The sequence below is a fragment of the Netta rufina genome, assembly GCF_964035555.1.
Source record: "Netta rufina genome assembly, chromosome: 1".
NCBI classification, from domain to species: Eukaryota; Metazoa; Chordata; class Aves; order Anseriformes; family Anatidae; genus Netta; species Netta rufina.
This window is the reverse complement of record NC_140123.1, coordinates 180,845,089-180,861,378: the sequence shown is the minus strand read 5'-3', so window position 1 is coordinate 180,861,378 and position 16,290 is coordinate 180,845,089. Positions and strand designations below refer to the sequence as shown.

The window sequence follows — 16,290 nt, the reverse complement described above, 5'->3', positions numbered from 1 at the left end:
TTTAAAACCTCAGTTTCTCTGGACTGGGGATTTTAGCTTACTTTCATTTTACAGGGTATCTTGACTTTGTAGGGAACAGCACTTTTTGAAAGCCTGAAACCCTGAGAGGTGGCTGGTGGCGTGTGTGTTGAGTTCTTACACCAAATTGATGTCTTTGCAATATCCATTGCAATCTAAGCAGAAAACGTACAAAAGGTACCACATAGGTACATTTAGGAACAGTCCTTGCTGCAAGGGCACAGTGATGGCTTATGGTGCACCAGGACCACCGGGGCCTTCTCTGCAAAGCTCATTTTGAGAAAGTTGGCCCCAGGCTGTATGGGTACTCGTGGTTATTCCTCCCCAGCTGTGAGCCTGGACAGGTGCCCTTCTTTGAGACACCTGGTTACTGTTTCCTCTGCCCTGCTGAGGTCCCTCTCAATGGCAGCGACTATCTGAAGGCCCAACCACGCCGCCCCGTTTTGCACAACCTGCAAGGCTGTGCTCCCTCCTGTTGTCCAGAGCATCCCAGGACCCCCCCTTGGGAAGCACCACGAGTGACTGGCCTCTGCCTGGGTGATGGCTGCCACTTGTCACAGCTCTGAGCTCAGTGCAGCCAGTCTTCGAGCCGCCTCACACCCGCTCACCTCAGCCTGCACGGCATCGCTGTGCCTAGGAGTACGCTGTGGGTGATGGCATCAAGGTAAGGTCAAGGTAAACAACAGCCACGTGATTTCTCTTTTCATACATCCCTGCTGACTGCTCCCAGTCACCTTCCTACCCCTAGCGTTTTCGGCGTGGCTTCCAGGAGGCCGTGCTCCACTGCTTTTCCCAGGTGAGGCTGGCCGGCCTCTGGCTCCCGAGGCCCTTCTGTCTTCCAGGCCTCAGCAGCCTCCCCTTGCTGCCGTGTCCTCCACGAGCAGATGCAGAGTGGCCCCACCGCGACCTCAGCCAGCTGCCTCAGCACACGTGGGTGCATCCTGACGGGTCCCAGGCACTCCTGTCTGTCCTCTGTGTTTAAATGTTCCCTGTCCCAGTCCTGCACCGCGGTCAGCCTGCCTCCAGACAATCCCCTGGTCTCGAGGATCTGCAGTTCCTGAGACCGGACTCGCCATGAAGACCAAGAAGGTGGCTCTGGATGCTACTGGGACGCCTTTTCAGTGTCCTTTGTCCCCAGATCCCCTGCCCCACACAGGTGTGCGGCGGGTTGAAGTTCATATTCCATTTCAGTACCACGTCAATAAGCTGCAGCGCAGAAAAAGCCCCACCAAATCCATTTCAACAGAGACGAATCAGAATATTTTGCAGAGCAACCAGTGTGTAACAGCTGAGTTGCATAATTATTTGCTTATATGTTTTGCTTTATTTGTATGAATAAAAAGAAAACAAACAATATGGGTCTTAATGCAGGCTTCTTGCATCTATAAGCATTTCTGCTGCCTCTTCCACGAAGAAAGCACTCCTGGGAGTGTTTGCCATTTCTTAGTGGAAAAAGAGATTGTGTAAATATTTCTCAGAAAAAGAAAGAACTTCTTTGACCCTCATCTAATTAAAAAAAAAAAAAAAAAAAGGAAGAAACAAACAAATCAAGCAAGGCAAATTAAATTAAGTAATCCTACTGGTTGTCCTATGGAAGAAATTTTCTCATCTATTTATTCATGAAGAAAAGTGCTTTCCCTAGGCAGACAATTCAGTGTCAGAAAAAAACGCTAGATGAGGCAAAATGTTGTAGAAATTAGTATTTTTTTAATATACAGTCCAGTTCCTGTTACTTGTGGTGCATGAAATAAGACCCCAGCAATGTCTCTGCAATGCTGCTAGCCAGCCAAACACTTTGGGATCAGTCCCTCACCAGTGTTCTTCAGCAAACTTTACCAGTAAAAACTTGTTCATCTCTTTTAGGAGAAATCACACCCCAAAAATCTGACTTTATTTTACCTCTTGAACACTGGGAATAACTTTTAGGACTGGTACGTTGTCATGTTAGTACCACAGCTACAGAGATTGTTGAGCTGCTTTTGTGGTGTGTTGTGTTTGTGGTTTTTTTTCCCTGAAAAAATCTCCGCATGCAGTACGTGCAACCTCCTCACCTCCCAGCCCTGCAGAACCTTCTTTGCAGATTTTAATTAGGTTTTAATTAGAAATGCAGTCCCTCATTGTCCCTACTTCTGGTCCTGCGGAGCGGCTGGGGGCTGGCAGCCAGGCCACAGGCTGGGGGCAATTCCCCCTGCCCAGCCCCAGGCCAGACGCTCGATGGTGGTGAGGGGGAAAAGAGCTTTAGCCAGGCTGAGCGTGCAGCCAAACTGCATGGGGGTGTCCTTAAGGAAACAAACAAAAACCAAACCAGGAGCTGTGAACGTTGAGTTAAAAAGCCCCCCTCTCCATAAGCCTTCAAACTACAGATGAGTTACTACCCGAACCAGATTTCGGAGCGCTCATCTCCGCACCAAGCCAGGGGCTTTCTATCAGGGTAATCACAGGCTGTGCTGGGCGTTTGATCTCAGCAGTGCTGAACTTCACAGGAAACATGTCAGAGGCACGAAACCCTGAGGCATCAGACTATGCCTGATGAAAAAGAAAATCCTTTGTCTGACTTGCCTGGTCTCTCAGATGCCTAGAAGAATAATTAAAGCAGAAAGATGCTTTCTAGATAAAAACCATAGCTCATTACTGCCTATAAAGGAGATGGATAGTAGAAATAATAATCGCATAAAGGTATTTTTGAGCTCCTCTAAGTTCCCCGGAGTTCAAGGGAAGGCTCTGGTTGTTCCAAGGAATTAAGCATTCTTTTGTTTTGCAGATTACCTGCACAGATTGGTGCAGGTAATAATCCCCACACAGCTACTGTCACGTTAGCTCTTCCTCCAACAGCAGGCCAAACTCGTACCTCAGCTGCTGATAGACATGGACATCTGCACATAGCTACACATACGCTGGCGTGCAAGCACATTTATATATTCAATCACAGCAATTTGTTCTTATGAAATGTCGGGCATATTTAAATCAACTTTGAAAGGTGTTTGAGGTGGCTGGGAGTAAGCGACACAAAGCTACACGGGGCAACAAGAGCCAACAAGGGCAAAGCAAGCAAAGGCTGGCCAAGCCTGATCCTTCTGATTTGACAGCACGGTTGTGAGTCAAACGAATAAAATTATCCTCAGTTTTACCCCTGGAGATGGCCAGGAGTGCCTGCTTTACAGGTATTCCCTTGTGGATGCTTTAGCAATTCAGGTGCAATGCTGAGAACATAAACATTGCTCCACTTCACATTTCCACTCCATGTCCTCCACCTGTAATCATTTGCCACATCCCACGCTGGGTGTAAGCCACACTATTTTCAACACGACCGTGAGCTGCTTTGCAGGACTAATGGCTTGAGATGAAAAACCTGCACGGAAGCCCCCAGGTGCCACAGGGCGCCAGCTCTGGGCTCTCTGCTCCTCTGCGTTCATCCCGTGTCTCATTCTTACAACCCATCGCTCCTGGCGTGGGGCTGGCGCTTTGCTCCTTGCACAGCAGCTGTTGCTTTAATGCAGCATCACTGCTCGCCTGTTCCTGCTCCTGCACAGAGCAGCCTACCTGTGGTCAAAAGGGCAAAAACTAAAGTAACTCAGTTTTTCCTGATGATACTTTCCCCTAATAGCAACACCAATAACGGGAGGTTTGTCTTTGCTCACTAATTTCCTCATTGATAAACAAATTTATTGCCTCCTAATCCCAGTCCCTGAAATAGCTCAGCATTTTCAAAGCCATAGCAGTGCCCCGTGCCATGTTGTACATTTCTAAGTTGGGCTGGCGAAGTTGCCTTTCTTTCCCCACTGCCTGAGATTAACGCTCCCTCATCTGGGAGGCAAGATGAAAAGAAATCCTTGAGGCATCTCTAAGGGTGCACTTTCAGTTTCTGACAGCAGGGACTACCTGCTTCAACTTCCAGGCCAAGTTGTTCATTTTAGAGCTGGCCTCATGGCAGAGGTGTCTGCGGGACGTTCCCACCTCCAGCAGTAAGTTACACACAAATCCTTTGTCTGCAGGGATGGGAATCAGAAGCCCGATGCACCACTACAACCACCCAGAGAGCTGACACTGTCTCAAGCAAGAGACGAAAGCTGCTCGAAGCAGGAGCTGTACATGCCGAGAAGCCTGGCCTAGGCCATCTGCAGTGGTGAGGGCTTCACCCCGGCTGAACTCTGCAACAAGAGGCAGCGATTCTGCTGCTTTCAGCTGTGGGGCTGCTCGTGTCTCTTCATTAACCGAGCGGGAAGCCAAGCCCTGGTTGTGGTGAGGCAGACACAGCACCCAGATGTGGAAGAACACAAAGTACAGTCTGAACTTTGAAGAATAAGCCAGAAGACAGCGATGCTGCAATACACAAAAAGTTTATTTTTAAGTTTGTCTTTTCTGAAGGCAAAATATAATAGAACCTAACATCAATGTATTTTGTACAACAAAACAGTTTTCATATGAGAACAGACAATCCATGAAGAGTTTTTAAGTCTTAGAACTGCTTCCCTTTTTATCATGCTTTCTTGTGGTCAACAAAAAGTTGGCACAGAAGACGTCATGGCAGTCAGTCCGCGGGTGTGCTCCCTCAGATCCTCGTCAGCTGGTGCCACAGGCTGGAGGGCAGGATGCTTTCCACTTTTTCCATCACGAAATTTAAAGGGGCAAAGAGGGTGCTGAGAAACTGCAAAAAAACAGATACATGTTCAGGGCAAAATCCAGGACACGATACGCAGCAGGAGAAAGCTGTCTGACGTGACAAACTCTCGCTGCTTGCTTCTGTAAAACTCTCCGGCATTATAGAAATGAAGCAATTCACACATAAAGCCTTTCTGCCAAATTCTGAGCCTTACATGTGTACAGATTTCTGGATTTTGCAGTCAGGCAAGGAAGAGCCCCGTTTCTACAAAGATCAAAGTGATGAACTACAGAAGTTTCCACAAGTCTAACATCCTGGACCAAGGCACACACTGAAGCGACTAAAAGCTCAAACCAAATCCTACTGAAGTGAAATAGGCTTCATTGCACTGATTTACAACTACTTAATAATACAATTATTTATTTTATTTCATATTACACTTATTTCAAATTACACTAATTTTAACTCATCTTTGCACATCCCATGGAGGTATTCTGGAGCCCTACACGTGTGTGAGAGAATCCCACGATGTGCAGAGTCAGCTGCCTCGAGACTCTGAGCCCTGTGCCTTCTCACCGTTTTGGCTGATGCGACTTTGCCAGAAACAAACAGCTCTGCGTGGAACTGAGCAGCACGGAGCTGCACCAGATTTGTGTTTCAGTTACTGCTGCGCAGTCAGCACAAGGCACAAACTCTGCTTACTACCCTGGCGTGTCTATTCAGTCTCCTTCGGAGGTCAGTGTTAAAGCCGATCTGGTGCTGGATGTGTTCTCCTTTTGCCCATAAGAAGTCTCTCTCTTGACAAAACGAGGGCATCAGACAATACACGACACACATACACTCTTTTTAATGTTCTGAATTCAGTCCATGCATTTTAAAGGCAACAGTGAGCACTGAAACTCGTTTTTCCCTTCTTGGACATGTTTGCATACAATGCACACCCTGCATCACCGTCAACTTGTGCCTCATGGAAGAATCAGGTAGGGCCATCGCTGGTATAGAAATTTTGTCACAAGCACAGGTCAGAGAAGAAGCCTTTCCTACCTGCAGCCGAACAGAGTGTTGCAGCTGTAGCCCTACGTACCAGCTGTCAAGCTATTGGCATGAATCAAAGCTGGATGAACGCAGCGCTGACCTCCCTCATCTCAGAGTTTGCCATTCCTGCTCCCAGTGGCTCGCCCAAGTGCAACTATTCCCCTGGTTAAGCTGGGAGCTGTTCCAACACGTCCCGTAAATTTTGAAGCATGCAAAAAGCTCATCAGAGGCCAACTTCTGCTCTTTGTGCAGCACTTCATCTAAGTGGTAGTCTTGCACCAGCACAGGTACGTGGATAACACTCAGCTTTGTGACCTGTGCTAATTGCCTACTTGTTAAATCAATTAAGCCTCATTTGCCTGATGGTAAGTTTTATTGCAATTCACAGATTTTGTGTTCTTGAAGTAGTTGATTACATCCCGTAACAAAGATTCTGGAGCAGAGATGAGCTACGTCTTTTCCACCTGGCAAATCAGCTGGTTTACAAAGGATAACTGAATTCATGGCTACCAAAGCCTGGCTCCACTGAAGTCCGAGTAAAACCCTTGCTGACAGCAAGTGGTTCAGGATGCCACCTACTCTCTTCTTCGAGCCCATGTAAATGGGGTGCACTGAGGCTGTCCCAGGGGCGATCTTAAAGTCTCCTCTCCTTCTGAAGTGCTGATGTTTGCCTCCTGCCTTCTCCTTGCTAACCCCTGCTCTGCCACGATATTCTCGCTCACCAGGCACAAGCAGCCCATCTCTCAGAGAGCCAGCTAAAACCCTGACCCCACAGCTCAGTTTCTCTTCTCACAGGTAACAAAGAACCCATTTCCTGGCCCTGAAAGCTGCAGGACACAAAGGGCTCCTCTCAGCTGACAGCGTGGTTGGTGCAAGGCCTGGTAGCCAGCCACCAGGCTGCTGGAGCAGGGCATGGTGTGAGGCCCTTGGAAAACTGGTGCTCCTGTGCTCCTGCCCTCCAGCAGCTCTGGCAGCTGCCTATCCGGCTGGTTTGCCACCCAGGAGGGCTCAGTCTGCATCACACATTTTTGTTTTAATGTTTTTTGCTCTTCCCTTCGGTCCTACCTTTTCTTTCCCCACACAGAACAGAAAAAACAGAAATTTGAGGTGGCAGAGCTGGCGATGGGAGACCTGTAAAAGTTTGCTATCGTTGTTTTGTATCGTTATATTGCTGCCATGTTATGAAGGAGCTGCATTTAGATATTGTTATATTTCTGCATGACGATGAAGACTTTCAAACGCATTTACACTGTGCAATTCCATCCAAGCCATGCAATCAGGAATTTGTTTTGCTTGTATTCATGTCCAAAATCATGTATTCAACCTCCAAAAGCCTCATTAGAAAGTCTAGCAAAAACTAAAAGCATAAGCTAGGAATGTGCTTCTCCTAACCAAGCAAAAATGCTCAGAGCTGTTGTCACTTTCAAGTTACTTATGCTCAGGCTGACAAAACACTTGAATGGGAGAACTGGATTCTTCTCATTTCTGCATGGGAAGAGCCAGGCCTACTTCCAGGTGCAACCTGACCAACTTGGCTGGATGCATTGGGAATATCTGCACTTGCTGCTCACCTGGCAGGCAGCGCTCAGAGCAGGTTGTGGCTCCAAAACACGGGGCGCACTGATGGGGTTTGGTGAACTCCTGTGAGCCTTTGTCAACCTCCGAGAAGAGGAAAACAGCTTTAAAATGCCTTGGACTTCGGCATCCAGTGGTGTAACACAGGCTGCTCAAAGGCACTGCCACAGAGGCACAGCCTCACACAGGGAGGTCCTCAGCACTCAGGGGCTTTCTCTGCCTTGGGGAGTCTGTCACTGCCGGATTCATACCTGCGGTCCTAGGACAGCCAGCTAGCTGACGTGGGGGTCTTTCCGTGAGAAAATCAATTTTCTCTAAGTACAGATGAGCAAGACTTCTGTACAAATTGAATTTTACCTTGAAATTGTATGGACATGCCTAGTACCACTGGATTTAGTTCCCATTGTAACCAGCATTTCTCCTTTAGCTCTGCAAACAACAGAATCCGTGAGGCCTGGTCTCACCGTGCATGTGGACTCCCACCTTTAGTAATGCCTCAGAACTCAGGTGGCAACCCCTCCTGGGTAGTACCACTCTTCCTCTTTCAGCCAGATGCCCATTTTCACAAAATTGTGCCAGAACACCACATCTTTGGGACCCCCACATGTCAGATTTGACCATAACTGACCAACTGGCCAGCAGTTAGCAGAATGGATGGAACAGATGGGGTTAGAAAATGTCACTTCTGTGATTTATTTCCTTTGCTCTCTCTCCTTCTTCCTTCCCTCTTGACATACAAGATTAAACGCTGTTATTAACACAGTTAGCACCTAGATTTGTTGCAGACTAATTCATGAAATGGAGTAGATATCCACATATGGGGTGGTCTCCACAGGTTTTTCACAAATCTGTATGTATGCCAAACCAGTCTGGAGTGCCAGGACAGTGAGAGCGTGTGGGTTAACGGGCTATGGGAGAAGTGCAACAAGATGCTTCCTGGAGAACAGGTCAAAGCCAATTCCCAACGCCCACTCATGCTAACTTAGTTAGTGTTTGTGAAATACAACAAATATCGACTTACAGTAACATAAGCCTGGGCTGTGATGATGATATTACATCTGTGAAACGCTTTTGGGACTGGGAGGCATGGAGAAAGAATAATCTTGTCCCATTAAACCACAGTTTCGTGCTGTTTGTAACAGAACACAAGGCAATGAGCACTGACCATGCAGGCGTAGGTAACTCAATGCATGTAGCTACAGCAATAGTCAACACATCCATCTTTGAGTTATTTATGAAACTATCTTCCCTAAAACTGAAAGGGACAAGCTATGGCTGGTCAACCTTTTCTATTCTGTCCTGACACAGCCACATTTCAAAGAGATGGCTGCCGTGATTTTCTTCTGTCTCGTATACCTGAGCTACTTCTCCCGGAGGAGATATCAGAACGAGCCGTCTGAAGCAAAGCCTTTTTGTGAGTCACTGAGGAAACGTCACAGGCCTGCATTCTGCCCTTCCTATGTACAACACGAGCTGTGGTGTCTATTAGTTTAACACCAACGGCAGCTGCACTTACACATCAAGGAAGCAGATCCTTCTAGAGAGACTCCGCTTCCCAAATGGCCTTGGAGCCTGGAGGCTCCACAAAACTGAGAAACACTTACTAACATCACCATTAAACTTCTGATGTTTCTGTCCGATTGCACTCAGTAACCACAGCCAGGTGAGTTAAGCTCACACAAACGCTACCAATTTTCTCCAGCTCCAGCAGCTCACTGCCTGCAGTGGGCACACTCAGTGCAAAACCTCATCGTGCCGCATGCTTGACATCTGCCCTTTGTTGAGGATACAGGGCTGACGAGCACAGGGACAAGTCTAACAGGGACGGATTTCATCTCATTAACTGGCAGCATCAGAAAACTGAAGATGACACCGAAAGAGCCCCCAAACAAGGGTCACGCATTGCAAAGACGGAATGAAAAAACAAACAAAAACACTTAACAAAGAAGCTTCGGAACACGTGCCTGAGCTGCACGATTACTGTCCACCAAGTAGAAACAAGAGAAAATAATAACATTTCAGATAGTCTTCAGCACTTTTTACTGATAGAAGTGGTATCTTTCGCTACAGCTTAACTTATTGTCTGTCTTCTAGAACTAATGAAGCAAAATTATTGACGCTAGAGCCATTGCTGTACCAGACGTCCATCACTCACAAGCCTTGTGGAAGACCTGGTTCACTTGCAAAGGGAGCTCGAGAAAGTACTTGCAGTCTGGAATTTGACAAAGCCATTCAGCCTAGTTTTCTTCACCTCTGCCCCCTCAAAGTCAAAAGCAACACAGCCACAAGATCAACATCAGATACAAATATATTCCAGAAAACATATTCTTACAGAGGATGTCCAGCATTTCCTGGAAGAGCAGACAGTTTTTTGATCATCTTGGAATTTTTCTAGAATGTTTTTTGTTGTTGTTGTTGTTTGTTTGTTTGTTTGTTTTCATATCCTAGAACAGCAGAACAATGATGTTCTTGGCTTTGAAATGAAAAAAAATATGTGTGAACAGTTCATGGCCTTTCCCCCTCAGCCTCCAACTCTTATTAATCCTTAGTGGGTTACAGAAGCAGAATTAGCACAGACTTCCCTGGATGCAGTTAAGAGAAGTTATGAGGGAAACACTGATGGTACTTGTTTCATGGGGAAAGAACAGAGAAATTTCCCCTCGTTAACAGCAGACTGCTTCTGCTCATTCTAAGAGTTTTCATTGCACTGGGAAGCATGGTGCAGTCATTAATGGCTCTACACTAAAAAGAGGAGTTCTGCAAACCATAATTATTTTATTGGATTATGTACGCAAACACAGACATTACCTTGTCCATCCGAGACCTTTTTTGGCAAAATCACAAGAGACGTAACCTAACCAAAGAGCCATGTAAACCCAAGAAGACAGTAGTGTGTTTCACTGATTAAAACCCTTAAGAGTTGTTCAATGTCCCTGCTCAGACATCTCGTGATGTTTTATTTATATTAGTGAATGTGCAGATGTTTAATGCTCAGCAATATTTCTCTCAGCTCTTCCTGTATCTGTGTCTTTAGTTACCAGAAGAGAGCAGCAGCAGGGAATACTCACAGCTTTTGCGAAGACCCCCATAAGCTCTGGGAACTGATGTGTCAAGAGGGCTAGCATGGCTGTGAAAGAACAGAGTCCAGCAGTGAAGAGGATGAAGAAGGGAAGCTCTTTCTTGGGGTAAACTGAAACTTCATGAAATGCTGTAGAAAAAAGAGGGAAGGAGAGGGCATTGAATGTAAAAACAAACAACATTCTTACGTGGTTTTAAACAGTCATAGACACCCAAAGACGCTTTTGAAGAAACATACAGAAGATCTGAAACATCTTAGGCCAATGCTATTGTTGTGTCAGCTGTCTTATTGCCAAGTAATTCTGATCTCAAGATCCTATCTACCTTACTCTGACCTACCTAGAAAACTACTTTTGCCTTCCTTGTGTCAGAGCTAGCTGCAATGCAACTATGCAACCACTAACCCCAGAAAAACTACCTACAAATAAAACGACCATTTTTTTCTGCAGACCATTGACTAGCCATATGGCTGCATGTTTGCTAATGCTGATAAACACTGGGTGCAGAAACGTGCACCTGGGAGCAGCAGTGGGAGCAGTCTTTCAGCAGCCGCATGGTTGTGGATTGGTTTAAGCAGGTTGTAAAACTACCTTCATTGTAACAGTAAATTCTGGGGGTTACATGTGCAGAACCAAGAAATGCTATCCTAATTGTAGGACACACAAACACATATTTTCAATTCCCAATTTTCACAATTCTTTGTATCCTTGTAACAATGCAACAGCTTTTGAAAGTTTTGAAAAATGAACTTTAACAGTGAAATTTTAACCTATTTGTTAGTATATACTAAAAGGAATGCAAGAATTTCCTTGACTCTGGTTATGAAGAAATTGCTCACTGGGCTTTGGAGGAAGCAGCACAGACAATAATTACAGGGTCGCAGGAGGACAAGGAGCACTCTACTAGAAGATTATATTCCTTAAACCTTTATGGTGGCTCTGATTCAAGGTGAAAATCTGTCTGGGTTGGCAAAACGCTTGGTGAACTCTTGTCTGCCTGCTTCACTCATTTACTCCATAGTTTGGAGTTACAGCCAAGATACATGCAAACTTCGAAATATTTTTTTCTGATACAAGACCAACCTCAAAGTTTCCCGTATACCGAAATCCCCTGACTATTTATATGCACACAAGACATTACTCTTCCATTTTGCCTACTTTCTTCGCTTCAGTGATCAGGTCTCATCTCACCATACGTGCAGGCAGCATAAGCACAGGGCAATCCAGCAGCATGGCAGAGCAATATGACTGAGCTCCTCCAGGGTGAAGTGCTTTCCAATACAAACAGTAGGAATTCTTAAGATTTTAAATTTAAATATTATAAACCAAAACCATGTTTAATTTAGGGGTTTTGTATTATTATTAAAAAAAAAACAACACATAATTTGCAATTTTTATGTCGACAATTTCTGGTGTGCAGTTGTTTGCACGTGCCTTTGACACGGCCTCAAACTTCTTTTTCTTGTGTGTTATCAAGTCATGGCTAAAGTTATGCAATCGGTATTTTTAATTGGAATAGCCTCTCAGATCTCAGTGCTCTGGTATCACTCCAGCTGACTCTCCTTTGAATCGCAAGCAATTAAAGGGTGTGGACAGGTACGACAAACCGCTTTAACCCATCTGTGTCTGTCACAGTACATTAAACCCTTCCCTACTCAAAACCAAGAGATTTTGCAGTGAAATGCGTTTCCCATAACTGCAGGAACAACACATGACTATCCGAGTATGTTGTTAAAGAGTCCCTTGCTTCTAACATCTGACAGGAAAAAATCATTGTGCATCTAGAACGAGAGTGCTGAACTATTCTGCATGACTTTGTCATTCCTGCATCTCCTGACACTCCACCCTCCCCAGTTCAGTATCCCTCCGAGTAAAGCATGCAGAGCACTCGAAGAGGTGTTGTTATAATTAGGGTGATTCTAATGGGGTGGGGAGATACTGTCGGTTGCCAAGGATTTCTGTGTAATATCAGTGAGAATGCGCTGTGAAGGGGAGCCTCACAGTGAGCGTACTGTAGACATCTTATTCTCACCTCATGTTTACCCAGGCTCATTAAAAGTGGCGATACATTTTTTAGCCCAAAGGAGAGAGGTCATGAATGAAAGACTACAAAGAGCACAAATGCCCTCAAAAGCAGCATTCCCTCAAAACCAGCATTCCCAGCAGAAGCAGGCTGAGTTTTACTTTTTTCAAAGATTTCTCTTTATTGCTTCATCCGAATAGAGACAGTGAGAGAGGATCTCCTTCCTCGGATCAAGCTGTGTTTGTCTCCTCTGCACTTGTGCGTGTCCCATGTGTGCTCACAGATCCCACTGCCTTTGGTGAGAAAACATGTGGGACCGAAGCCTAACTGTATACAAGGCTGGCTGCTTCAGCTCTTCCTCTGCATTCTTGTGCTCCCCTGCACGCGCCGCAAGCAGTCCCGTTTGCTTGTTCTAAAACTCTTCCCCAGGGCTGGATCTGTCTTTATAGCTGTATCTTGCAGAGCACTGGGAACACTGCTGGCACTTAGCTAATACATACCATAAACATATATGATAAATGACTGAGATATTTTCACATCAATCTCTTTATAATAGCACACACATCATTACATGAAGAAAACCCTTTCTTGTTATTTTGGACGGCTTTTCAGAAAACGTCAAAATAACCTGTCAAAATAACAGATGCATTAATGATCCAGCCATCCTCAGGCAGGTTTGATCTTGCCTTGGAATTAAGTAGCTAGTGTGTCTGCACAAGACTAACACGGCTGTGCAACTGTGCTCTTGGTTTGATGTGTTGTTATCCTAGATAAAAGATCAGACATATTTTCCACTGTCTTGGCAAGAGAGAAGCAGCGAGATCTAACAGATTTATATCTCCTCAGTAATCTCACTCCCTATCTCCATGCTGTTGACAACAATAAAGATAGCTAATCATCATGAACTATGGCTAGGAACTGCCTTTTAAACAATCAAGTGAGCTCCAGAGACTTGCTGTCAACTGCTTACACATTCAATTTAAAGAGCATCGGTAGCAATCGGTATGGTGAGACTCACATAAACACTTCTTTGATGCCAACAATAAGAAAAGTGCAACGTACATGGTAGTAGTTCTCTATCTGCAGTTTCTGTACAAATAGGGTAAGGGTAGAAAAGATGTCCTTTTTCCAGTGGATAGGGGATCATTCTGAAAGCTGGAAAGAAAACAACACCATGCATGAATTACCGTGAGCGTGGCAGTCACTGAAGACATTTAACTCCATTGACAATTTTGAAAAACAAACACAGAAAAAGTAAAATGTTTATATGTGGTTACAAACAGTTTATATATTGATAAATGAAATGCCAAAATATAAATCTACACTTAGCTTTTGATACTGAAAACAGTTTACTTTTATTCTTGGGAGTGTCAAGTGAGACCATGTTGCAGCTATGTACACAAATGTTTGCACGATCATGGCCTGACATACTTTAACAATTCTATGGCCAAATTTACACATTTTGTCTTTGACTTTCATGCCCCAGAATTTTTAAATTTCAGGGAAAGAACTGTATCTGATATAACAGGTGTAGCCTGCAAAAACGACCAAACAAGCTTGTGAATTTTGGCCAATCCTTGCAATCTCGGTGCATCAGGCATACTAAAAGTTGCATGGAAAAAAGCCCACTACCAGCCGCAGTGATTTACCCATCACACTCCAGCAATACAGGTAACGTGGATGAGTCAAGCCCAGAGAACCAGTTTTCCATCACAGTCACGTTTTCATTTTGTATTTGGCAATCAAAGATTAATATCGAATTATTAAAACCAGGTTCCTCAAATACATTCTTTTTAAACGCACCAGATAAAGTCAGGTTTCTGATATAAATCTTCAGGTCGTGGATAAAATAATACTTAATCCTACATGCTTTTAAATTTGAAAATAATAACGCAGAGGGAGGGAGATGGATTACTAAATCTGGCCTGTGGTGATGTCATAGGCCATCTGAGTTATGCTCATGTGGTTTATGGAAACACCAGTGCACTTGACTGAATTATAGCTCTGCAATCAATGCCTCCTTTTCCATTATCCTATATATTATTCTCACTGTTAAAATGTCATCAACGTGTTATTCTCACTGTCCCTATGAACATCAGTCACTGAAGCAATATTTTCCTCACCAGATGTCCTAGAAGCACTGTGCATTTTAGATATTAGGTGCTGCCCACCCCCACGCAATAATATTCCATTATCTCTTGCTCTAAGGCAACTGAGGAATTGGTTTAAAATACACAATACCCCAACGTCTTCAGCTGTGCACACTGCATTTGAAATAATATTAGCTGTAATTTTTGTGCAATTGTGTGTTAATTTTTGATTACGTTTAAAGCAATAGTACAGGAGTCAGAAATCCTCAAAGCAGAATAACAATTAGCCAGTGTAACTTCAGCTACTGTGGTATTTCTTCTTGTATTTGAGAGTATTTGAATATTGTTTAAAAATAAAAACATTACACATTAAATTTCAAGACTTGGAATGCAGCCATTCTATATTACAGGTGTATGACTATCTGCATCTACATAACACACTGCTTTTTGGGAGATTACTATGATAAATCATTATAAATTTTTCTCTGTTGTCAGAAACTTCTTAAACTGAGATAGAAAGAAAAGATATTCCGTGCCCCTGCTCTTTGTAAATCAAAGACTTGTGTTTCTAAGTGTTTCTGCAAAGTAAAACTACCTATCTAATAATTATTCTCTATATGAGGAAGTGCAAAAGACTGTTGAATTACCAAGACCCTTTTCAAAAGAACCTACAAATCTCTCCATGCAGTGTATCCTCTAGGAGAAGTCCTAGTATGATTTTCTTTAATGTCAGAACATGATCTGCATCAGGAGACAACGAATTTGAATCTCAACCTCAGTAGCACTATTAAGAAGAAATGCATTTGCATACAATCTTGGAATGATTCTCAGATTTTGTTGGACAGGTGGTATTCTTTCAAGGTCTTCTTAGTGTATAAAGAGTGTCTTTACGGACACAACCATGCTTTTTACTTGCAAGCTGCTTTAAAAATATCGAATTAACTATATTCTGTATAAGATTTTACAAGCACCACTGTTATGAAGTAACATAGCAATTCCATCTGTTAGGCTATAGAATATGCAGAGGCAGAGGGACAGCATTCTTTGTTCATATGCAGTGTCTGCACTAACAGACCCACAAGGAAGGTATCAGGCAATTGAGGCCACAGAGGTCAAAAAATGGCTTGCTAGTGAGTATTTGCTGAAGGGACCAGGAAATTCAAACATCTAGTCCTGGAAGCACACTTTCTGAAATCTTGCTGCTCCTCCTTTCCTCTGGAGATTTGCATCAGTCTAAAGCCGTGAATCTCTCATCCATCAGCTATCATCATGAACTTCAGGACATATTCTGTGTTTTCCACTGATCTGATACGTACGGTGCTTCCTGATAGAGCTATTGTCCTACCCCAGAGCCAGTGAGGAGGTGTTAGACAACTGCGAGAAGGATAGAGAAACTTACTTTGAGAAACAGCAAAAACTACCATCAAGATGTCTCCATTCAAACTCGTTGTCTACACTCAGTCGGTGGAAAGCATTGGGCGGTTGGAAGCATCTCACTCTAACCTAGATGTCTAAAGCAGGTTGGAGGAACCAGCATCTATTCCCTTCCATTGATGGCAAGGGAATCTAATGACAGAAAATGCAAGCTCATTCAACAAGCTTCTGCTCTACAGATCTGTTTATACTCATTCTTGAGAAGAAAAAAACAACACAGGTTCTCTGCTGGAAAATGACAAGTCGTAGTCATGCTTCTGCTTGCTTCCTGCTCTATCTATCTCTGGGGCACAGAAGACTGGAGGATAGAAGTGGTCTTTCTTCCTCCTGGCTCTCTGCTTCAACATGACATTCATCTGCAGCCTTGGAGACAAGGCGAAACCCAGAGTTGAAGTGACCTGAATCGGGTACTGCTCGGAGGGAGAAGAAAACCAGAAT

General features: G+C 44.2%; 1 protein-coding gene across 2 annotated transcripts in view; it reads right to left on the bottom strand.

Annotated features, from left to right (window-relative positions):
* Window positions 1–4,339: 4,339 nt before the first annotated feature.
* Window positions 4,340–16,290, bottom strand: part of ST7 (suppression of tumorigenicity 7) — a 139,394-nt gene continuing 127,443 nt past the window's right edge. For both annotated transcript variants that reach the window (XM_084298329.1, XM_084298328.1), the window contains exons 13-15: window positions 13,391–13,483; window positions 10,297–10,436; window positions 4,340–4,663 (exon numbers count right to left, since the gene is read on the bottom strand). In XM_084298329.1, the coding sequence (XP_084154455.1) occupies window positions 4,568–4,663; window positions 10,297–10,436; window positions 13,391–13,483 (329 nt within the window). In that variant the 3' untranslated portion in view covers window positions 4,340–4,567. The remainder of the gene's footprint in view (window positions 4,664–10,296; window positions 10,437–13,390; window positions 13,484–16,290) is intronic.